General features: G+C 44.5%; 1 protein-coding gene across 1 annotated transcript in view; it reads left to right on the plus strand.

The window, feature by feature from the left end:
* MORN1 (MORN repeat containing 1) overlaps window positions 1-26,000 on the plus strand; it is a 417,830-nt gene that overhangs the window by 109,826 nt on the left and 282,004 nt on the right. Inside the window, exon 8 of the mRNA XM_083163328.1 lies at window positions 25,786-25,896. Coding sequence (XP_083019454.1) covers window positions 25,786-25,896 — 111 coding nt within the window. The remainder of the gene's footprint in view (window positions 1-25,785; window positions 25,897-26,000) is intronic.

Raw genomic sequence — 26,000 nt, forward strand, 5'->3', positions numbered from 1 at the left:
TGACGCCACTTGTTGTGTTACCTACCAGTGTATCCACTTTTGTATCTTGCTGCTGTTGTCACTGGCTAGTGACAACAACCAGCTGATATCTGGGTATCCAGTTTGCTGCCACCGCTGCCGTTACATATATCGCAGTAAATAACTCCGGTTTGCTGACGCCACCTGTTGTGTTACCTACCAGTGTAACTATCCACAAAATAAATATTGTATCTTGCTGCTGTTGTCACTGGCTAGTGACAACAACCAGCTGATATCTGGGTATCCAGTTTGCTGCCACTGCTGCCGTTACATATATCGCAGTAAATAACTCCGGTTTGCTGACGCCACTTGTTGTGTTACCTACCAGTGTATCCACTTTTGTATCTTGCTGCTGTTGTCACTGGCTAGTGACAACAACCAGCTGATATCTGGGTATCCAGTTTGCTGCCACTGCTGCCGTTACATATATCGCAGTAAATAACTCCGGTTTGCTGACGCCACTTGTTGTGTTACCTACCAGTGTAACTATCCACAAAATAAATATTGTATCTTGCTGCTGTTGTCACTGGCTAGTGACAACAACCAGCTGATATCTGGGTATCCAGTTTGCTGCCACTGCTGCCGTTACATATATCGCAGTAAATAACTCCGGTTTGCTGACGCCACTTGTTGTGTTACCTACCAGTGTAACTATCCACAAAATAAATATTGTATCTTGCTGCTGTTGTCACTGGCTAGTGACAACAACCAGCTGATATCTGGGTATCCAGTTTGCTGCCACTGCTGCCGTTACATATATCGCAGTAAATAACTCCGGTTTGCTGACGCCACTTGTTGTGTTACCTACCAGTGTAACTATCCACAAAATAAATATTGTATCTTGCTGCTGTTGTCACTGGCTAGTGACAACAACCAGCTGATATCTGGGTATCCAGTTTGCTGCCACTGCTGCCGTTACATATATCGCAGTAAATAACTCCGGTTTGCTGACGCCACTTGTTGTGTTACCTACCAGTGTAACTATCCACAAAATAAATATTGTATCTTGCTGCTGTTGTCACTGGCTAGTGACAACAACCAGCTGATATCTGGGTATCCAGTTTGCTGCCACCGCTGCCGTTACATATATCGCAGTAAATAACTCCGGTTTGCTGACGCCACTTGTTGTGTTACCTACCAGTGTAACTATCCACAAAATAAATATTGTATCTTGCTGCTGTTGTCACTGGCTAGTGACAACAACCAGCTGATATCTGGGTATCCAGTTTGCTGCCACCGCTGCCGTTACATATATCGCAGTAAATAACTCTGGTTTGCTGACGCCACTTGTTGTGTTACCTACCAGTGTATCCACTTTTGTATCTTGCTGCTGTTGTCACTGGCTAGTGACAACAACCAGCTGATATCTGGGTATCCAGTTTGCTGCCACCGCTGCCGTTACATATATCGCAGTAAATAACTCTGGTTTGCTGACGCCACTTGTTGTGTTACTGATATATATCCACTTTTGTATCTTGCTGCTGTTGTCACTGGATAGTGACAACAACCAGCTGATATCTCGGTATCCAGTTTGCTGACACCGCTGCCTACCGTTAGATATCCAAAATATGGAGGATAAAAAAAAAGGAAAAGATGAGGAGCCACTTCGTCGTGCTTCTGAAGCTGATGCCACTAGTCATCATGACATAGGCGATGAAATGCCATCGACGTCGTCTGCCAAGGCCGATGCCCAGTGTCAAAGTAGAGGGCATGTAAAATCCAAAAAGCCAAAGTTGAGTAAAAGGCCCTTAAAAAGAAAAAGCAAATCATTGGAGGAGAAACTTAAAGTTGCCAGTGTGCCATTTACAACGCGGAGTGGCAAGGAACGGCTACGGCCATGGCCTATGTTCATGACTAGTGGCTCAGCTTCACAAGATGATCAAAGTCCTCCTCCTCCTCCTCCTCCTCCTCCTCCTCCTCCTTCTCCCACTTTAAAATTTAAGAGATTTAAGGTGTCACCAACAAAAATCCAGCAAACAACTCTGCCTTCCAAAGAAGACATGGTATCACAAATCCCAGTGGAGAGTCCAAGGGTGTTGGTGGTTGCGATGCCTGACCTTCCCATCACTGTACGGGAAGAGGATGCTCCTTTCAGCATTCGCAGCACACCCTCTGCATGTGCTGGAAGGATCACAGACAGTGCAGTTGCAGATGTCGATAATGAAGGTGTCAGTGTTGTACACCAGGAGGAGGATATTGATGAAGCTGGTGCTGAGGGAGAAATTGACGAGGAGGACGATGCTGATGCGGTTTGCTTAAATGAGGCACCGGGCAAGACAGTTGTTGTCCGTGAGATCCCAAAGGGCATCACCATGCCTGGACAGAAGACCAATAAATCCACCTCTTCGGTCTGGAATTATTTTTATCCCAAACCGTCCAACAATTGTTTTGCCATATGTAGCTTATGCAAAGCTCAAATAAGCAGGGGTAAGGACGTTTCCCACCTAGGGACATCCTCCCTTCTACGTCACTTGAAGAGCGTTCATAAGTTGCTGTTTAGTTCAGAAACTGTGGCTAAGAATGTACACAGTCCAGGGACAACTAAATCCCTTTGTCCTGTTGTGTCCACGTGCCCAACTACACCGCAAAGTCCCTCCTCGTCAATTTCTTCCTCAATGAGGATTGGGAGTAGTCCTATAGGCCATGTTACTTGCCTGACTGACTCCTCTCCTATCCGGGATTCTTCTGGAGGATCCTGCATTGCTACGCCTCCTACTGCTGCCGCTGCTGCTGTTGCTGCTGGGAGTCATTCATCATCCCGTAGGGGAAGTCGGAACACTTATTTCACTAAGCAATTGACTGTCCAACAGTCCTTTGCCATGAAGATGAAGTATGACAGCAGTCATCCAATGGCAAAGCGGGTAACTGAGGCCTTAGCAGATCTGATTGTATTAGATGTGCTTCCGGTGTCCATAACTGCTGGAGTAGGATTTAGACGATTGATGGACTTAGTGTGTCCCCGTTACAAAATACCGTCAAGATTCCACTTCGCTAGACAGGCGATACCGAAGCTGTACAGTAAAGTGCATAAAAGTGTTCTCAGTGCCCTGAAAAATGCGGTCATACCCACTGTCCACTTAACAACGGACATGTGGACAAGTGGAAAAGGGCAGACTAGGGATTACATGACCGTGACAGCCCACTGGGTAGATGAATCACCTTGTCCAGCAGCAACAACAGCAGCAGCACCAGTAGTAGGACCTGGGAAATGCCAGCTCCTTCCTAGGCAGGCTACGTTGTGTGTAACCGCTTTCCGTAAGAGGCACACCGCCGATAACCTCTTACAGAAACTGAGGGTAATCATTGGGCAATGGCTTACCCCTCTTAGACTCTCCTGGGGATTTGTGGTGTCAGACAATGCCTGCAATATCGTGCGGGCATTAAAGCAGGGCAAATTCCAGCATGTGCCCTGTTTTGCTCACACGATAAATTTGGTGGTCCAGAGTTTTCTAAGAGACAACAGAGCTGTGCAGGGGACTCTTTCGGTGGCCCGAAAAATTTGTGGCCACTTTCGTCATTCGGCGGCTGCATGCCAAAGACTGGAGCGGCAGCAAACACTGTTGAACCTGCCCCTCCATCAGCTGAAGCAAGAGGTCGTAACGCGGTGGAACTCAACCCTCTATATGCTTCAGAGGATGGAGGAGCAGCAAAGGGCCATTCAAGCCTATACATCCACCTATGACATAGGCAAAGGAGGGGGTATGCACCTGACTCAAGCACAGTGGAGAATGATTTCAGTGTTGTGCAAGATTCTCCAACCCTTCGAACTTGCCACACGTGAAGTCAGTTCAGACACTGCCAGCTTGAGTCAGGTCATTCCCCTCATCAGGCTTTTGCAGAAACAGTTGGAGAAAGTGAAGGAGGAGCTGAGACGGAGCGAGTCCTCTAAGCATGTGGGACTTGTGGATGAAGTCCTTCATACGCTTTGCCAGGATTCGAGGGTGGTACAAATTTTGAAATCAGAGGAGTACATTTTGGCCACCGTGCTCGATCCTCGGTTTAAAGCCTACGTGGTGTCACTCTTTCCGGCGGACACAAGCCTGCAGAAGTGCAAAGAACTGCTGGTTAGAAAACTGTCATCTTCTGAAGTGGAAAGTGACTCAGCAGCACCTTCTCCTTCATTTTCTCCAGCAACTGGTTCTGCAAGGAAACAACTGCGATTTCCTAAACCCCCCGCTGGTGGTGATAAAGGACCAAGTTTGGACATTTGGTCTGGGCTGAAGGACCTTCCAACAATTTCTGACATGTCTACTTCCACTGCCTATGATGCTATCACCATTGACAGAATGGTGGAGGATTATATGGGTGACAGCACCCAAGTAGGCATGTCAGAGAGTCCTTACCAGTACTGGCAGAAAAAAAAGGAAATTTGGAAGCCCCTGTACAAACTGGCTCTATATTACCTCAGTTGCCCTTCCTCCAGTGTGTACTCCGAAAGAGTTTTTAGTGCAGCTGGGAACCTTGTCAGCAATAAGCGTAGGAGGTTGCTTCCAAAAAATGTGGAGAAGATGATGTTCATAAAAATGAATTATCAATTCTACGAGAAAGACCAGCGTCCACAAAGTACACAGGAACCTGTGGTGGTGGATTCCAGCGGGGACGAATTAATACTCTGTGAGGGTGAGGAAGAACAAGATACTGATGGTGGTGAGGAATCGCTGGATGAGGATGAGGACGACCTTTTGCCTCTGTAGAGCCAGTTTGTGCAGGGACATATTAAATGGCAGCTTGTGATGTGGGGGCCCAAACGAACCAATCATTTCAGCCACAGTCGTGTGGCAGACCCTGTGGCTGAAATGATGGGTGGGTGGGAGGGCCCAAGGACAATTCCATCTTGCACCTCTTTTTTGTCTTTTGAATAATGTGCTCTTTGGGGCCTAGTTTGGGTGGGAGTGCCGTAGGACAATTCCATCTTGCACCTCTTTTTTGTCTTTTGAATAATGTGCTCTTTGGGGCCTAGTTTGGGTGGGAGTGCCCTTGGACACTTCCATCTTGCACCTCTTTTTTGTCTTTTGAATAATGTGCTCTTTGGGGCCTAGTTTGGGTGGGAGTGCCGTAGGACAATTCCATCTTGCACCTCTTTTTTGTCTTTTGAATAATGTGCTCTTTGGGGCCTAGTTTGGGTGGGAGTGCCGTAGGACAATTCCATCTTGCACCTCTTTTTTGTCTTTTGAATAATGTGCTCTTTGGGGCCTAGTTTGGGTGGGAGTGCCCTTGGACACTTCCATCTTGCACCTCTTTTTTATCTTTTGAATAATGTGCTCTTTGGGGCCTAGTTTGGGTGGGAGTGCCGTAGGACAATTCCATCTTGCACCTCTTTTTTGTCTTTTGAATAATGTGCTCTTTGGGGCCTAGTTTGGGTGGGAGTGCCCTTGGACACTTCCATCTTGCACCTCTTTTTTGTCTTTTGAATAATGTGCTCTTTGGGACCTAGTTTGGGTGGGAGTGCCCTTGGACACTTCCATCTTGCACCTCTTTTTTGTCTTTTGAATAATGTGCTCTTTGGGGCCTAGTTTGGGTGGGAGTGCCGTAGGACAATTCCATCTTGCACCTCTTTTTTGTCTTTTGAATGATGTGCTCTTTGGGGCCTAGTTTGGGTGGGAGGGCCCTTGGACAATTCCATCTTGCACCTCTTTTTTTCTTTTGAATAATGTGCTCTTTGGGGCCTAGTTTTTCTATCTGCCACTGCAGTGCCACTCCTAGATGGGCCACGTGTTTGTGCCGCCCATTTGTCTTGCTTATCATAGTCATCCAGCTACCTCGGTGCAACATTTTGGCCTAAAAACAATATTGTGAGGTGTGAGGTCTTCAGAATAGACTGTAAATGAGTGGAGAAGAAAGCTGATGGGGTTAATAATAGCATAGGAGCAAAAAAACACCTAAATTATGCAATGTTAACCATTTTTATGCTTTTTTCAAAAAAATCAGAACCCAAAACCCAAAACCCAAAACCTTTAGGGGGTGTTTTGGCAAAACCCATTAGAACCCAAAACCTGAAGGTAATCAGAACCCAAAACCCAAAACCCAAAACGCGAAAAAGTGTCCGGTGCACATCTCTAGTTTAATTATATAATGTTAATACAGTACTTTGGAGGCTATTCAATGTTAGTTCATGGCTGTCGAGCTGGCCTGACAGCCGTGACCCTGTCCGGTTCTCGGTCTGCTCGACTGAGAATTTGCAGGTGGGATTCAATGTCCCGCCTGCTGCGGGACGAGAAGGGGGCGTGGCCGCGATCTGCAGCCGGGGAGAGGCGAGCTGCACCCGGGAGCTTGTCAGTTCCCGCCCGTTCTTGGCAAAACGAGCAAGACTGAATGTGAAGTAAGGCTCGTTCTGCCGAGATCCCCTGTTCAATGCTGTCGGGGAACACATCATTGAATAGGGCCCCACAGCCATCTCCCGGTCGGGAGATGGCTGTTAATGTCAGTATATTGAGTAGGAGGTAAGGAGGTAAGAGACCGGCTGACCCAGCGTTGAATGCAAGTCAGTTTTGTGCAAAGATCTTGCATGTCTTCATAATGTGCATGCTCCAGAATTGAATGCTTAAATCTATTGGCGATTCAGAGTTGTTTGTAACTAGTTGCGGTGAAAGCGGCGTGACTAGGGATGCCAATCCCGGGATCGGGATCGGCGTGATCCCAGGATTTAGGGCATTTTTGACCGGGATTTAAATCTTGGGATTGGAGGCTCCAATCCCGGGATTACGGGATCGAAATGCGCATGCGCATTTGATCCCTTTCTCCCGTGTAGCACTGAGTGGGCGGGGGAGCAGGCAGGTAACTCTGAGTCCGGGCAGGCGTGACGGTGTGGGAACACTGTGTGGTTGCACAGCGTGACCTTTAACATCATGCTGCGCTGCCTGGCAACAAGGTTCTGTGGCTGCGCAGCGTGATGCGACTGATCACATCACGCTGCGCAGCCACACACTGTTTCCCACGCTGCCGCATCTGCCCAGACACTGAGTTACCCACCTCCTCCCTGGCCAGCCGAGTCACCTTGCCTCCTCCACCACACAGCTCCTCCACCGCATGGTGAGAGATAATATATTTGTCATTGGGCATATCAGGAGGCCAATCCTGGGATCCCAGGAATCCCGGGATTGACAGTTTTTCAATCCCAAATCCCGGGATTGAAAAAAATGGTCTGGGATTGGCCTCCCTACGCGTGACTGATTTGTAATAGGGCATTCAGACCTAGCTAGGTTTAGTGAGGTTGTGTCAACACAACCTGACGCAATGGAGCATTTAAGATAGATCTATTTTTAGATGCATCTCTTGCACCAAAGGTAGAACTGATGTACAGTAACTGCACACTGTGGGCCTGCTTCTGACTTGGGCACTACTGCATCTGTGCTTTTGCTTTTTTCTGGTACTGCTTCTGTGACTTTATGGAAATGCTGCTACAGGGCCCTGCCTTGGTGCACAGCTGAATGTTTGAATGTCCAAAGACTTTAAACGATCAAATATTGCTTAGTGGGTTCTTAGCCACAACCATCGAGAGTTACTCCAGTCCCATTCTCCATCAACACGTGCTATAATGTGATTATGCATCTGAGTTTGCAACCGGTTCAACTATACTATTTTATCATACCCATAATGCTCCCATGTTACAGATCATCTTCGCTACCTCCATATCACCTCCCTTTTGCCACTCAGGATCATTTTCAAGGCATTTCTAAGATCTAAGATAATCACTCAAATCCATGGAACGTTGGTCTTATATTCGGTCCCTGTTAATGATAGTGTTCGTACATGGGAGCAATTTTTAGAGACTGCAGATGCACATAAGCATTTATTTGATTTAATTGATTATTTGCCGGCCACTCGCACATAGCAATGGGGATGGGAGGGGGGGGCATGGGGCGGGCCACAAAGTGGTCAAGCCTATGGGAATGCCCAGTGTTTCATGGGTGTTCCCATGGGAATTCACCAGTGACACGGGTGCGAAGGGTGGGCAGCTGACATCAGTGGGTAAATCCTTTACCACTTAATGCTAATAACATACTTCAAAAGCAAGAGTAAGTGAATAGATTCAGCAAGCATTCTGGTAGCCTAATAATGAACCGTCACAACCATCTTAACGAGTCTGCCCCAGTGGAGCTTTCAATCTATATTCCCTACCACATGTACACACACACATTCACACTAGGGTTAATTTAATGGGAGCCAATTAACCTACAGTACCAGTATATTTTAGATTGTGGGAGGAAACTGAAGCACCCGGAGGAAACCCACGCACGCACAATGAGAATATTCAAACTCTGCAAAGTTAGGGCCATGGTCGGAAATTGAACCCATGACCTCAGCCATTACACCGTCCATGCTGCCCATAAACAAGTGCTAGCTGGCAAGACAATCCATGCAACCAGCTCTGTCCAGTGATAACTTTTCGATATTTTGCATGGGAAATCCTATTCAACACAGATCACAGTGGTATACCACTGAAAACCTCTTTTTTATTATTGCCACCTGAGGATTGGTGGTAAAGAATAAAATTTACGTAAATATTTGTTTATTTTCCTTACTGTCTATATAATCTTAGGGCCATATGTAATGACGCCCGAGTTGGCTGGAGGTGCGGTTTCCTGGACGGGAACCCACACTTCCGGCCAACTCAGCCGTCATTACATCCAGCCCATAAAGTTTCTTTGTTTTTTTTATTTTAAATGTTGTAAAAGCTGTAAGTCCAGTGCAGGCGTGACCCTGCAAAGATGGGTTATGATTGCTGCTGGCAGGGACGCCCAGAGGGGGGGAGGGGAGCAGGTACTAATTACCCAGTCTTGCTGGAGGGGCATGGCGGGGGCCCTGGTCTGACCCCCTCCATTCCTCCCAGGCAGCAGTACACACGTACTGCACACGCTCCCCAAATTTTACCGGGGCCCTACATACCTCTCGGCGGCCCTGGCTGGGGTCAGTATTGCCTATTGGCTGAGCAGTGCTCACCTATCCCGGCAGTTATAATTTGTTAAATTGATGCAATAGAATTTTTTTTTTTTATCTCTGCTATAAGCGGTAATGGAATATTTGTTCTGATAAACAGGCCGCTTAGGGAGGGGAATAAGGTAAGGGTAAAACTGTTTTCTGTTGTTAACCGTCGATGAGGCAAATCCTTATTTGATATTTTACAGACATCAGTTTGGTTTCATGTGAAAATGATTGGTCAACCTTAAGGGAGTCATAAAAACATTCTAGTGAAATATATGATCTCCAAACTGGCAAGAGAACAAAATGACAACAGTGTTGTAGCTAGGTGACAATGTTGTAAGTGAATGACATAATGACATGACGTATCTCACTACCTGCATTATATAATGGTGCAGCCGAATGATGTAATGGATCATTTATATAAAGTGCAAAGTGTCTGAAGAATAATTGGTGACATCTTTAAATTAGTAAATTCTTTTTCCATGGGAAAGGCTTAAATCAGACTTTTCTCCATATAGTAAATATTTAGAAGAGCCCATTATACGGTATATATGTTGTGCACATACTGTACTGCAAATTTTCTGTGTACAGGAGTACTGTATAGTAACAATAAGGGGGACATTTACCAAAATGGATTCGTAGAAAAAAGGTGTATTCGTAGGGAGAAATACACCTTTTTTTTACGAATTTGTATTTTCGGGATTTACAATCCCAAAAATACAACAATTCGTAGTCCTAAAGATGGAACATTCGTATTTGTATTTACAAATACGAATGTCTACACCATCGATAGGATACGACAGAAATCACCATTCAAAAGAATGGTGGTTCCTGATGTACTAAGCAGCCGTACTGATAATACGGCTGCTAAGTGGTGTGAAACACCCACGCAAATATGACAGAAAAATAGAACACCACTTTCCTGTCGTATTTGCTTTAAGCCTGCACGGATCAGTCAGATCCGTGCAGGCTGCGGTGTAAAAATAAATAAAAATTAAAAAATAAATAAAAAAACGGCGTGGGGTCCCCCCCACAGCCGAAACCAGCACCAGGCTGACGGAGCCTGGAGCCGCAATTAAAAATCAGGGAACCCGACAAATAGGGGTTCCCCGATTTTTAACAACCAGCCCCAGGCTCCTGCTCTGGGGCTGGTTCCCAAAATACGGGGGACAAAATGACTAGGGGTCCCCCGTATTTTAAGAACCAGCCCCAGGCAAAACCAGCCAGCAGGGTAATACCACAGCCGGGGGGAGACTTTTTATACAAGTCCCCCCGGCCAAAGCATTCATCCCTACCGACCAGTCAGCCTGGCCAGGGGTCCTGGGGGAGTGGGGACCCCCCCAATGAAGGGGTCCCCCCCTCCAGGACTTACCTAACCAGGCTGAAGCCTGGTACTGTCCCCGATGCCCCTGGGCGGTGGGCATCGGGCTGATTATGGTGTAAAAAAAAAGGATAAAACTTGTTTTTTACTGTGGCACTACAAGGGCCAGCAAGCCTCCCCAGCAAGCTGGGACTTGGAGAACCACAAGTCCCAGCCTGCTAGGCATTAAAGGGCCTGCTGGCACTTGTAGTTCCACAGTTAAAAAAATAGTACACAAAACACACTGACACACATTTTAAATAAAAGTTTAATACACACATCACAAACACACTGATACTTACCTATCTTGATCCCGTCGGTAGGTCGCTGGCTCCGGTGTCGGCGGCTCCGGGTCGGCGGCTCCGGCGTCCTGTCTGAAGAAAATCCATGTTGGACCTGTGGAAGTAAATCCTACTCATTAGGTCCTCCATGAATGGTCTTCTGTCTTCTCTCTTCTTTTCCAGGACTTATTTATTTTATCTTCTGTCTTCTGTCTTCTTTCTTTACGCTGCCGGCAGCTCACGGGACTTTCAGAGCTGGAGAGATGTTGCCTCCTCGACGTCTGGACTAAGAATGAATTCTAGCCAATCAGGAGCCGCCTAGTGGCCAATCAGGAGCCAGTAAAGTCGGCTCCTGATTGGCTAGAATTCATTCTTAGTCCAGACGTCGAGGAGGCAACATCTCTCCAGCTCTGAAAGTCCCGGCTGCTGGCAGCGTAAAGAAAGAAGACAGAAGACCGAAGATAAAAGAAATAAGTCCTGGAAAAGAAGAGAGAAGACAGAAGACCATCCATGGAGGACCTGGTGAGTAGGATTTACTTCCACAGGTCCAACATGGATTTTCTTCAGACAGGACGCCGGAGCCGCCGACACTGGAGCCGCCGACACCAGCCGCCGACACCGGAGCCGCCGACACCGGAGCCAGCGACCTACCGACGGGATCAAGATAGGTAAGTATCAGTGTGTTTGTGATGTGTGTATTAAACTTTTATTTAAAATGTGTGTCAGTGTGTTTTGTGTACTATTTTTTTAACTGTGGAACTACAAGTGCCAGGGGGCCCTTTAATGCCCAGCAGGCTGGGACTTGTGGTTCTCCAAGTCCCAGCTTGCTGGCACTTGTAGTGCCACAGTAAAAAACAATAGTTTTATCCTTTTTTTTTACACCATAATCAGCCCGATGCCCACCGCCCAGGGGTATCGGGGACAGTACCAGGCTTCAGCCTGGTCAGGTAAGTCCTGGAGGGGGGGGGACCCCTTCATTGGGGGGGTCCCCACTCCCCCAGGGCCCCTGGCCAGGCTGACTGGTCGGTAGGGATGAATTTCTTTGGTCAGGGGGACTTGTATAAAAAGTCTCCCCCCGGCTGTGGCATTACCCTGCTGGCTGGTTTTGCCTGGGGATGGTTCTTAAAATACGGGGGACCCCTAGTCATTTTGTCCCCCGTATTTTGGGAACCAGACCCAGAGCAGGAGCCTGGGGCTGGTTGTTAAAAATCAGGGAACCCCTATTTGTCGGGTTCCCTGATTTTTAATTACCGGCCCCGGCTCCTTCAGCCTGGTGCTGGTTTCAGCTGTGGGGGGGACCCCACGCCGTTTTTTTTTTCATTTTTTTTTTTACACCTTGCAGCCTGCTGGGATCTGACTGATCCGTGCAGACTGCTACAAATAATTTGTATTAGCAGCCGTATATATGTGCCGCTAATACGAGGGTTACAAAGCAGTCATATATGACTGCTTTGTAATTTCCCCTCCGGAACACGACTTTGCATACGACTGAAACAGTCGTATGCAGCCGTAGGGGAAATACCAATACGAAAAACTAGGTTTTTCATATTGGTAAATTTCCCCCAAAATTACTGCACAATATATACAGGTTGAGTATCCCTTATCCGAAATGCTCGGGACCACGAGCATTCTGGATAAGGGATTTTTCCAGATTTTGGAATATTTTTTTTTAAACATACTTTCCTGTCCCCTGGTGGCGCCCCGATGGTCCCTCGGCATCCACTTTGTCCCCCAGCGTCCATGGCAGGCCTCCAGCACCATCTCCGGCATATCCAGCGGTCCCAGGAGTGCATTGCGCGAGTTCCCAGGCGCGTTGGTGACATCACCGGCGCGCGCACACACTCGGGCAATGCACTCCTGGGACCGCTGGAGATGACCGAGAGGATGCTGGAGGCCTGCAGTGGATGCCGGGGGACTTGTTAAGTATAAAAACAGGGTTAGGAATTAAAAAAAAATTGAATTATTCAAAAAAAAACACAGTTTTTGGAATAATTCGGATAAGGGATGCCCGGATACCGGCTACTCAACCTGTACCAACATGTCTCCATTTTTATAAAAGTGGGCCTTCCACTCTGCCTCCCGCTTACCACACAGTCACAGTACCCATTTACACACATACAGAACGTGGCATACACATGCATAAGTTACCGATAATTGGTACGTGGCAGCAGAGGGTGCAGCTCCAACTTCATTTAAATTAGGCCCCATATGCATACTCCATATGCAATAACTGATCTTTCCCCAGCATAATGATATTGTCATTGATATATTAACTTAACCCCCCCTTAATTTTGATTCCATAAGTGGTCTATGTAAAGCCCCATTGCTTACAATAGTGCATACTGTTTGTGAGACACCTAGAAAAATCTCCCATTAACGTCATTCAGTAATAAAAGCCTAGGAGCTTGGTAAATACGGAAGTGTCAGTAACACTTTACTTAACACATTCACTTTTGTCTTTTACTCTTTGAAGTTAGTATTGGAATCAAGGTGATACAGACATTGTGACTTTCCTACTTAGGATGTATAAATTCTGTATAGTTTTTCAAGCCCTGTAACTAAAATAAAGAGGAATGAGCATTTTGATTTTTTAAATGGTTATACAGTATGTGCCTTTATTTCTTCAGTTCCCCGAAATGATGTGGTCTCTTCGTAATTTCTTTTAGTAAAAATATTGACGGCACTGTCAATATTCTTAACAATTAGCGGATGCATACTTCAAGATAAGGATCATGTATTGAGAGTAGGAGGGCATATACATTACGTACTTCACTGCTTAGAACAGAATGCAGTCACAGTATTGGCAATCACAATGTCAACAGTGATCATTTCAACACTACACTGTGAACGTGGAAGAGAATGTCCACACATTCATAATGTTGACACCCGAAATTAAGATACTTTGCAGTATGCCGACATTAGGGATACTGCGGGTGGGGAGGGTTAGGATTAGGGATAGATGTTAACATTACTCAATGCCGAAACCGCTGGAAGGGTCTATCATATTTTGGTCGACAGTCAATAGGTCTACACCAAATAGTCAACATTATTTGGGTCAACAGGTATAAAATGTTGATAGAGATTAAGGTCCACATGTACAAAAAAGGTTCACATGACCATGGTCAACACAATTTTGTTTTACAGTTTTTTTGGGTCAAATCTTGTGTGTTTGGCAAATGGAATGGTTTGACACAAACAAACAAAAGATACCTAAGGACACAAGATACCTTTATAGGTTTTACCTCCCCCTGTGGAGGTGAGTGGGGGTACGCAATACTTATATATGCCACCAATCACTCATATGTGGGACATACAAACATTTCTTCTTGATAAAGAATATCCTAAAGATACCTTTATAGGAGTATAACAGCACGCTTAATAGTGAGTGGGGTACGCCTCCCTATTTATGGTACAAGCCTGCTTAAAAACCCAAAAGAAACCCATATGTGTTTTACCATCTTATTGCTCATGTGAGTGAGGGTACGCACTTCTGAAAGATACTTTTTGGTGACGGTGGAGAACACACCTTAAAAGAAACCTTTCAACCCACTTTAATCACTTTTCTAGTGTGAGTGGGGTACGCTTTCTTTTCATGTCCAGATTAAAGCCACAAACAAGACCTCTTATAAATACTGTTATTCATAAAGACTGTACTACACATTTTTGTTTATCTTTTATATTTTACATCTCTTGAATCACTTTGGAACGATCATTGAACTATTCGATCCCCCATCCTGAGAAAACTTACCTGATCAAGGACCTTTTCCTTCTCTTGGGATATACAGGAGGAAAGTATTGTCGTTTCAATTTCTTCACTTTGATTTTTGATGCACTTTTAGATTAGCACATGTTTGTTTTTGTTATTCAACTTTTCCTTTGTTTTTCTGTTGTGGGTTATTGGTGATAACCCTTACCGAATCACAGAAACCAATCACATGCCGCTTTGGCGCAAACATTCAGAAACACAATTCACAATTTTAAAACCGAACTCTGAGCCTGTAACTGCAAAACAAAGCCGTAACACAGTGGTGCATGAAAGTTTGTGAACACTTCAGAATTTTCTATATTTCTGCTGAAATTTTGCCTAAAACTAACTTAGATTTTATACAAGTCCTAAAAGTACATTAAGAGAACCAAAGCAAACAAATGAGACAAAAAAATAGACATGCTCATTTTTTTATTGAAGAAAATGATCCAATATCACTTATCTGTGAGTGGCAATAGTAGGTGAACCTTTAGGTTTAGAAGATATTTTGAAGGTGAAATTAGAGTCATGTATTTTCAATCTATGGGATGACAATCAGAAGTGAGTGGACAACCTGTCAGGAGTCGGGCCGTTGCGAGGTTACCAGGAGACGGAGTTTGGCTGCTGCAGCTAGCAGCTACCTTTACTTACTCAATCAGGCAATTGCTGCAGTGGTTGGTGGACTCTCACATTTAAGGAACTTCCTGTGAGCCCATTCCTGCTTGTAATAGCTTCTTGTAGCCTGTTCTCCAGCCTCCTATGTTTTCTGGCCCAGTGGATTCCCTGGTCGGTTTCCAGTTTCTCCCGATCTTTTTCCAGATTACCTTGGATCCTCCAGTGTCTCTGTTTCTAGCTTTCGTGGTACCGTGAGTCCGGCGGCTTAGTCGCACACTGCATTCATTGCTGCATTCTTTGTAAATACCTTGATTTTAGTGTGTTCTGTGACTTTGTCATTCATTTCTGTTATTGCTGCCATTTGTGGTATATTTACCTTTGTCGCGTTCTGTGACTAGGCCGCTGTTTCCTTATCAGGTTTTTGTTTTGCGACGGTGTCGCAGGTCGCGGTTTTACCGTTCATCATTAGTTGTTTCTGGGTATTCGACAAAGTCACATTTATTCAAAATGTGTTGTTAATAATTTGATATTATTTTACCTGTACTTTAGTTTTGGTATCTGGCATCTTAGTTTTTGTCAGTTTGGCCTCTTATTCACTCTTCAGTCTTGGTTGGTGCCTTGTTGTCTTGTAAGACCTGGTAGCATCGGCGTTTAGGCAGACCTAATTCGCCCATTCAAATGTGGCTATTATAGGTGAAGCCTAGCTTTGCAGGCACCAACCGACAGCTGTGGAGGGATAACAGAGTTAGTCTGTAGAGTAGGGGTTGCTGTGGATTACTTTACATGATCACAGCTCCACAGGCTTCTCTGGAACTCTCCACTCACCACCCTATGCTGTGGGTTTCAGAGATCCAGTCCTAACACAACCTGTGATTTTAAAAGAGCAGGTATCTATAGAAGTATGATGATTACAACACATTTGTGGAAGTTTATCATGCTATGGCATAGGAGATTTTTGAAGACCTCAGAAGAAGAGCTGCTGATTCTTGTCAGGCCTGAAAAGGTTGCAAAAGCAGCTCAAAGAGTTTGGACTCCCCCAATCAACAATTTGACATTGTGTACAATTATTACCCTTACCAGAAGTGGTTGACCAACAAAGATCACACCAAGAGCAAGGAGTCAAATACCCCTTTTACACCGCCGAAAAATCCGGGTCAGCTGCGGGTCAGACTCGGATCATCGGCGGTGTAATTGGGGTATATCCGTGTCCATTTACATGGGTCCTCTACCCAGGTCCTGACCTGGGTAGAACCCGGATAGGACCCGTGTAAATGGCGGTGTAAATGTTCCCGCTGCGGGTGCAGGCACACGCAGCGGGTCCACAGCGTGCAGCGCTGGGGAAGATGTGCCCAGCTGCTGCGGGAGGAGGGGGGGTCCCTGCGGCTGCTGAGGGGAGGGGGGGTACCTGTCCTGTCAGCCTGCAGTCGGAGCTCAGCGGAGGGGATGATGTGCGCCGCTGCTGTACCATCCCCCGGCAGCCGGTCCCTGCGGTGAATGGACAGTCAGTGTCGGCGGTCCCTCCAGCGCATAGGAACTAGTACTAGTTCCCATGCGCCAGAGGGACCCCCGACACTGACTGTACATTCGCCGCAGGAACTTCGCGGCTGCGGGGAGTGGTACAGCAGCGGTGCATATCATCTCCTCCGCTGAGTGAGCACCGATCTCAGGCTGACAGGTACCCCCCTCCCCTCAGCAGCCGCAGGGACCCCCCTCCTCCCAGCACCCAGGGACAGCACTCCCCATCTACCCCCTAAAAAACACTGAACCTGGGTCAGCCCTGCCTTAAATATTATATATATATATATATATATATATATTATTTATAAATATATATATTATATATTTCTATAAATCTATATATAAATATTATATATATATATACATACATATATTTATTATATATAATATATATAGGTACTCTTTACTTAGAAGGGCGCCCATCTCGGGCATTGAATGCACTAAAAAATCAGGTGCGATGCGACAGACGAGATGCCCGAGATTTCCCATAGGGAACAATGTTAAATGTCTCAATTGACCCGATTTTCCTGTTCAATGCCTCAATTGACCCAATTTTTCCATAGGAAACAATGTTAAATGGGCCACAGAGGCCAAATAGGCACCCTGAAGTGAATAATGGCCACCCGAATTGTTAACGCCACCCCACGATCAACGTCAACCCGAAGCGTGGCGAGCGCAGCGAGCCCGCGAGGGGCGGCGGTACGCGTCCTACGACCTTTTCATACCCCCACTATCCACGTCGGCGTGGAGTTGAGAATAGAAAGTGTGGCGAGCGCAGCGAGCCCCCGAGCCCGAAGCGTGGCGAGGGGACGCGGATACCTTCACAGGTATCCGCGTCCCCTCGCGGGCTTCACAGCTGTCCGCGTACCCTCGCGGAGCTCGCTGCGCTCGCCACTCTTCGGGCTCGGTGGCTCGCTGCGCTCGCCACACTTTCTATTCTCAACTCCACGCCAACGTGGATAGTGGGGGTATGAAAAGGTCGTAGGACGCGTACCGCCGCCCCTCGCGGGCTCGCTGCGCTCGCCACGCATTGGGTTGACGTTGATCGTGGGGTGGCGTTAACAATTCGGGTGGCCATTATACACTTCAGGGTGCCTATTTGGCCTCTGTGGCCCATTTAACATTGTTTCCTATGGAAAAATCGGGTCAATTGAGGCATTTAACATTGTTCCCTATGGGAAATCTCGGGCATCTCGTCGGTTGATCGCACCCGATTTTTTTAGTGCATTCAATGCCCGAGATGCCCGAGATTTTTTACTAACGATGCCCACGATCAAAATCGTGGGCGCCCTTCTAAGTAAAGAGTACCTATATATATTATATTTATATAAATATAATATATATATATTTATATAATATATATATATATATATATATATTTATATATATATATATATATATATATATATATATATATTTATTTATATATATAGTATAGAACTGAACGCACAACACTCCCCAGTGATTACAGATGACTGTGCCAGGTCCAAATCACATAATCAGTACATCCCTGTTTGCAAGACAGAGAAGACCAGCACCAGTCCAATTATATCAAATATGCAGTTTATTGTCCACTCAGGACATTTCCATGCTTATGGTTCAACAATTCAGCATAATGAGCATGTTATAAAACACCCAACAGGCGATACTTATCGCACGTCGTCCTCGACGGCCGTTTCGGTGCTCCCCGCACCTTTGTCAAGAGGGGTTATCCTATTGGACTGGTGCTGGTCTTCTCTGTCTTGCAAACAGGGATGTACTGATTATATTTATATATATATATATATATATATATATATATATATTATTTAAGGCAGGGCTAACCCAGGTTCAGTGTAAATGGTGCAGACCCAGGTCCGACCCAGGTCAAAGTGCTGTGTAAATGGGGTATAAAGCAGGGTCAGACCCTGGATACTCCAGCATTCAAAGACCAGGGTCCGACCAGGGTTTTTGGTGTAAAAGGGGTATAATAGATTGCAAGGTCACAAAGGAACCCAAAGTAATCTCTAAGCAAACGCAAACCTTTCTTGCATTATACTATGGCCACATACAGTGCTTCTGCCCATGTGCAGAAGCTACTGTTTCAAACAGCGGCTTTAGCACATGCGTAGAAGCAATGCACTCGGCCATAACATAATAGTATGTGTCCCTCTGAAGGCTTCCTCTTATGTCATGCCCCACTAACCTTTTAATCTTGCCCTGTGTTCCTATAGCGTTTTCTTTATGGGGTGACCTGTTGGATGGCAATATTTTTCTACATTCACCAATACTGACAAGGAGCCTTGATGGTATTGGCGAATGTGGAAAAATATTGCCATCCTACACATACAGTGCAGCTACATAAATATATCTTTATGGGAATATAGGGTCCTATTTTGAGGTCAGTATAAGGCACTACATCGATAGTCTAGTCTTTTTGGTGAAGTGTGTGGAGGCCATAGGGGTCACAGGGAGAAGAGATCACCCCATAAAGAAAACGCTATAGGAACATAGGGCGAGATTTTAAGGTCAGTGTGGCTACTAAGAAGACCAACAAGACATAAAAAGGAAGCCTTCAGAGGGACACATCTACTATGATAATGGGACTTCATGGTCCCAATATTTAATTCATTTATTTGGTATTACATAGACAGCGCTATTGTATGTGATCTTTCTTTTTAAGTTGTGTATAGGGTCTGGTGTCCCCGGTAATACATCCGCCAGCTGCAGTCTATAGGCAAAGTGTCCATTTCTCATTTGTTTTATTTATATACTAGTATTATGGCCATGTACAGTGCTTCTGGCAAGTGCAGAAACGACTGTTTGAGCCCAAGTACGGAACAGCACTGCACGATCAGAGAGATCTGATTACGGAAGGCGACACCGCAGCAATATTACTAAGGGCAATAAATGAGGACACGAAGGAGGACACTTTTCAAGGGAGGACAGAACTTACAAAGGAAGGACTGAAGGAGGACAGTTGGTCACCTTAATATTCAGGACTAATCAATGGGTGCCGGAAGAGGTCCTGACAGTCGGTATCCCGACTGTAAAAACACCGACAGCCGGGTTTCCGACGGCCACCTGCTATTTTCCCTCGTGGGGGTCCACGACCCCCATAGAGGGAGAATAGAATAGGTGTCGAGGTTGGCGAGCCCGCAAGGGGCTTTGTTGCACTCACCATGCTGTCTGAGTCTGGCCAGTCGGGATCCTGACTGTTGGACCCCTATACCACACCCCTAATCAACAATTACTGTAAACTTTATATGCTGTTATTGCAGCACAAGAGGGTCATACCAGATACTGAAAGCAACGGTTCACATTATTTTGCCACTCACAAATATGGATAATTGGATTATTTTCCTCAATAAAAAAAAAAATAGCATGTCTAATTTTTTTTATTTGTCTCATTTGTTTGATTCGGTTTCTCCGTATCTACTTTTAGAACTTGTGAAAACCTGAGGTAGTTTTAGGTCAAATTTTAACAGCAATATAGAACATTCTGAAGGGTTCACAAACTTACACTGACGGGATTTTGTGACTTCACCTTTGCCTCATCGATGCCACTAGTTATTACACCATGGTAATGGTTGCATCGTCCTGAATAATGTTTCACTCCAGTCCCACAAAATTGAGATCTCTGCTATGGGTAACTGCCAAATCCACTTTAAGTGCCGCAGAATTGATCCGGTCCAGAATATATAGGACAGCGATTAACCCGAAAGTTATGTGTTACGGTGCAGATATAGTCAGGAAATCTTTGTGTGCATATGTTTAAAATGGGGTGTATCCAGACCATAAAGCTCCATTACACTTATAAAATGACCCTAACTAAAACAACAAACTGTAGCAGTTACTGACTATTATAAACAGATGGCACTAGGGAAGAATATAAATCATTCCTTACACCTGACATCACTTTTTTTCCCCTGACTGAGGCCTGTAAATCACGTCACTGCTCCAGAGCTGTATTTCCACAGTACGTTTCAGTTAAACTGCATGCAGCTCCTTAATTATATCTCTTCTAAATGTGACTGATGTACATCACCAGATGTGGAATATTTCCCGGTGCTAGACATCCTCCGGGGACTGTAATTATTACATCCCATGTGCACACTGTCAAATGCCAAAGTAGACTGTCTTTGGAATCTGAATGTGGGAGCCATTTTTTGACTGACTGGAAGAACACATGGAGTATGGCTAAGAATGCCAGTTATCTCTATATCTGGGAAGCTGTACGCCGGACATGACATTCTGCATACTTCTGATTATGACAGCTAGAAAGGTCAATATGTTTAACATCCTCTCTGTGAAACACATGAAAGCCTATTACTGTAAAGCCAAAGATACTCTCCCTCCTGCTGATGTAGTGTGATCCTGTATCCGAGCCACAATTAGGGAACCATAACTTGAAAACCATTCATTTCATTGAAAGGGCTTACTAAAATAATGGTGTTTGTGGTCATCCAATATTAAATTCCAATATTCATGTGAAGTCTAATGCACTCTATCACATGCCAACAATTTCACTCATTTTCCAGTAACATTAATGACTGAAGATCAATATAAAGGTCCTTGGGTTGGATAAGAGGTAGATTAGGGAATTTCAGTTTTAATTGTGGAGCTACAGTATGACTTTCGTTACGTCACATCCCGCCAAACTTCATTTTATTCGGCAGAAAGTCTCATAATGAAATGAATACCCAGAGACTGTATGCATACATGTGTGCCCCAATAATGGCTACTAGAAAACTATTAAAATAAATTGAAGATACGCTACAGTGCCGGACATGTGTGTGCGTACAGATGGAGCCTGGCTCATCCTTTGCCGGCGCCACCAGATCCCCTTCTCTGGCGAGCGCCGGCGATAGGGACTGGGACGTTTGTGCGTCTCAAGCGCACGCACGTCCCAGTATCACGGCGGCTGAGCAGCGTCTTACTGCCCGTCTCCGCTTCAGGGACACGCTGCCCAGTTCGGGGGGTGGGGGGGGGTCGGGGTTGCGAGGGGGACCGGTCGCGACGGCAGGGGAGGCGGCGGGGACCCGCGTCAAGCTAGCGTCTCGTGCGCGCGCACCCCTGGTGGGAGCCGCCCGCTGGCGTGGGCTGGCGAAAGTATCGCCAGCCACTGCAAAGGTGGAGCAGGCTCATTTCTATATGTAACTCATCCCCAAAATTGTATCTCACATTCACCATTGTATATCCAGTTCTGCCACTGCTAAGATTTGGCTTCAAAGCTGACAATTTGCCATACAAGCTGACCGTTTGCCATACACTCACAATTGAAATTAATTACAGTAAAGGTGCCCATACACAGTGTGTTTGCACCGTGCGATGTGCGCTCCCGCGGGCATCTCATTGCACAGTACAAATAGTATGTGCTGCCTTCTGATATCATCGCATGCAAAACGCATGCAAAATGCATACGTTGCGATGCGATCCAGCCCATAACGGGTGCGATCATTGCACTGCGTATGGGCACCTTTACTTTAGTCCAAATAGTTATCGGTCATAAATGTACCCTTCTAAATAAAAAAAAATAAAAAAAACAAGCCAACTAGACATATAGTATACTATGATGGGAGTTCTGTTGAAGATGGGATGTTGCTCTGGGCAACCAATTTGATGCTATCTATTATCTTCTAAATAAATATAATCCCATTTTCATTAGAACACCCATTTTAGTAAATAAACCCCATAAAGTCTTTAAAACCACAATGACATACTAAGAACCACAATGTTTAATGTATACGAAAGAAAATAACAAAAATACATAAAATAAAATTATTGCATAACAGTAAACAACAAAACAGAAAACTCAAGAAGTAGATTCTGATTGGTTGCCTATAGCAACATCCCATGTGAAATAGAACTTCCATCTTAGCAAATTCCCCCCAATGTGTCTTGTTTCGTTGCTTATGAATACAGAGAACTTCTCAATTATAAATTTGAAAACAATTTGCTTTAACTCCTTGAGTGGTGGGTTTTCCTGAGGCAGGACAAACCTATCAGGGCAGGTCTGTCCTATCTCAGGAAAATCCACCACTCAACCTCCTGTAGGTAGTGCTGCAGCCAGAAGAAGCAGCAACAGTAGTTCGGGACGCTCGGCGGGGTGTGCTCGGCAGCAGTGTCAAGGAGTGCGCTCGAGTGTTCAGGCGCCCGAACACACGAATGCCATAGTTCTCCTGAGAGGCTCCGAACCTCCGGGGGAGTGGTGCTCGGCGGCGTTGGCATAACACCGAGGTGGTTAATGTACCTTTCATTGTAATACATTTTTATAAATACTTTGGGTCTTTTTGCTTCCATAAGTGTAGCAATGGAGCAGGGGAGTAAATTCATCTCCGTTGCCCGGTGTCTTTTGGTGCCCCCCCCCCCAACCCAAATATGGTGTGTGTCGACATTCACCTGTGCGTATCATCTCAGAGTCCAGTACCATCACTTACTGCAGCACAGGCTGAATGGTACTTGGCATTAGGGCGACACATTAGGTTGACCACTGAAGGTCGACATGGCTTAGGTTGACATGGTTGGAAGGTCGACACAAGCATTAGGTCGACAGCCCAAAGGTCGACATTGATTTTTCTCTTTTTGTTTTTGTGCCGCCATGTGTCGACTGGCAGTATTTCATGCCCTACCATCCACTAAGGTGTGTCTGCCACTTGCCCCACCGCCTGCCCTCCAGCTGCCTGTTGCTGCCCACCAGTTGCCTGTCATTGGCCAACCAGCTGTCTTCCTTGAGGTTAGTTCGAAAAGTTGCTGGAGTTGACAAGTACTTTTTATGTTTTTCATGTATTTTCTATAAGAGTGCCATTCAGAGGTGCAGGGTTGCCATGTGCAAGAGTGCCATTCAGAGGACAGGGGGACCAAGAACTGCAAGGAAAGAGTTAGCAAAAGTTTAGAAGAAAGTGTAGTTGTGTGAGAGAGGACATTTAAAAAAATGGGAGCGGCTCACAAATGTGGAAGAGGAGCAAGTAATAAATGTGGAAGAGGAGCAAGTAATAAATGTGGAAGAGGAGCAAGTAATAAATGTGGAAGAGGAGCAAGTAATAAATGTGGAAGAGGAGCAAGTAATAAATGTGGAAGAGCAGCAAGTAATAAATGTGGAAGAGGAGAAAGTAATAAATGTGGAAGAGGAGCAAGTAATAAATGTGGAAGAGGAGCAAGTATAAATGTGGAAGAGGAGCAAGTAATAAATGTGGAAGAGGAGAAAGTAATAAATGTGGGAGAGGAGCAAGTAATAAATGTGGAAGAGGAGAAAATAATAAATGCGGAAGAGGAGCAAGTAATAAATGTGGAAGAGGAGCAAGTAATAAATGTGGAAGAGGAGCAAGTAATAAATGTAGAAGAGGAGAAAGTAATAAATGTGGAAGAGGAGAAAATAATAAATGCGGAAGAGGAGCAAGTAATAAATGTGGAAGAGGAGCAAGTAATAAATGTGGAAGAGGAGCAAGTAATAAATGTGGAAGAGGAGCAAGTAATAAATGTGGAAGAGCAGCAAGTAATAAATGTGGAAGAGGAGAAAGTAATAAATGTGGAAGAGGAGCAAGTAATAAATGTGGAAGAGGAGCAAGTATAAATGTGGAAGAGGAGCAAGTAATAAATGTGGAAGAGGAGCAAGTAATAAATGTGGAAGAGGAGCAAGTAATAAATGTGGAAGAGCAGCAAGTAATAAATGTGGAAGAGGAGAAAGTAATAAATGTGGAAGAGGAGCAAGTAATAAATGTGGAAGAGGAGCAAGTATAAATGTGGAAGAGGAGCAAGTAATAAATGTGGAAGAGGAGAAAGTAATAAATGTGGGAGAGGAGCAAGTAATAAATGTGGAAGAGGAGAAAATAATAAATGCGGAAGAGGAGCAAGTAATAAATGTGGAAGAGGAGCAAGTAATAAATGTGGAAGAGGAGCAAGTAATAAATGTAGAAGAGGAGAAAGTAATAAATGTGGAAGAGGAGAAAATAATAAATGCGGAAGAGGAGCAAGTAATAAATGTGGAAGAGGAGCAAGTAATAAATGTGGAAGAGCAGCAAGTAATAAATGTGGAAGAGGAGAAAGTAATAAATGCGGAAGAGGAGCAAGTAATAAATGTGGAAGAGGAGCAAGTAATAAATGTGGGAGAGGAGCAAGTAATAAATGTGGAAGAGGAGCAAGTAATAAATGTGGAAGAGGAGCAAGTAATAAATGTGGAAGAGGAGCACCGATCTTAAGCAGAGCTGGAGGATTGAATTTGGGAGATATTTGTAAACAAATTAGGAGATGTATGTTGGTGTAGTTTGGTTGACAACCTTCCATAAATAGCAGGATTTGGTCAAATATAAGCAACCACCAATGTAAGACTGTCAGAGTTTAGCAATAGAAGAACTTTTGCAGTCTAGCTGCTGCATTCAAAATAGATTGTAGGGGTGAGAGTCTGATTAGGTTAAACAAGTATTTAAAGTATTGGAATGATCAATGTGGGAGATAATGAGCACTTAAAATAGAGATTTTGGGTTATAGTTACAGACTGGAAAATTAGGGCTAGTTGACATCTGTGACTTTAGCTGATTGAGGTAACCCAAATGTCCTGTACTGGCCAGACTGAGATGTGTATAATAAAAATATATTTCTTGATGATGATGATGATAATCTGATTTTTTTCTAACACAATAACTTTTAAATATGACAACTTTCAGCAAAAAGCTCTCTTGAATAAGAATCTGTTAAACTACAAACCTTTCTAATCTATTGTCTACTAAAGCAAGTCAATAATCTGTTTTTATGCTAATTCCACTTACCAATAACACAACGGTAATTCTTCTTTCCCCTGCATATGATTTATGTGACTTTAATAAATTTATCAGTGAAATATATTTTCTCTCTTTTTTTTTTTTGTTCCTCACAATTTCAGAAAAAAATCATGAATTTGTTCTCCTTACCCATTGGGCTATTTTAAAACACCTGTTATTGAGTTTGGTGCATATGGGGTTCTTGTGCTCATGTTTGTATGGGCTATCTCCTTGTTCTTGGGTTTCCTCCCACAATCAGAAAACATACTGTATGTTAATTGGCTTTTGAAAAAAATGAACTTGTTGTGGAATATGGGTGCCGGCAACCAACAACCAACCAAATGGTGCAGCACTCGTGAGGACTTAAAAAACACCAGGCAGACAGAGGCTTTAGTAACGGCAAAGTTTCAGTGCCCTATCTTTTATTATGCCACTGACGAAAGTGCCACTGAAATGTTGGCGTTACTAAAGCTACTGTCTGCCTGGTATTTTTTGAAAGTGTATGTAGTAGACTCAGTACACGTATATTTTTAAAATTTGAAATTTGTATATGTAATTATACATTTTTTTTTATTATTATTATTATTTAAGATATTGCTAAAAGGATGATGATCTTGGGAGAAGACATAATTGATGTTGTCCAAGGATCAGCAGTCACTTTTCATGTACAGTTGCAGAAAGAAGATGGTGAAATTGCTGCAAGTAAGAGATGAATAAGATATGCACTGTGATTGTTTTATATTAGATTATAATATTTCAGCATATTCTATAGACACGTAAAGAAATTATTTTTTTTTCAATAAAAG

Source organism: Crinia signifera, chromosome 19 (genome assembly GCF_055691185.1).
Source record: "Crinia signifera chromosome 19, ASM5569118v1, whole genome shotgun sequence".
NCBI lineage: Eukaryota > Metazoa > Chordata > Amphibia > Anura > Myobatrachidae > Crinia > Crinia signifera.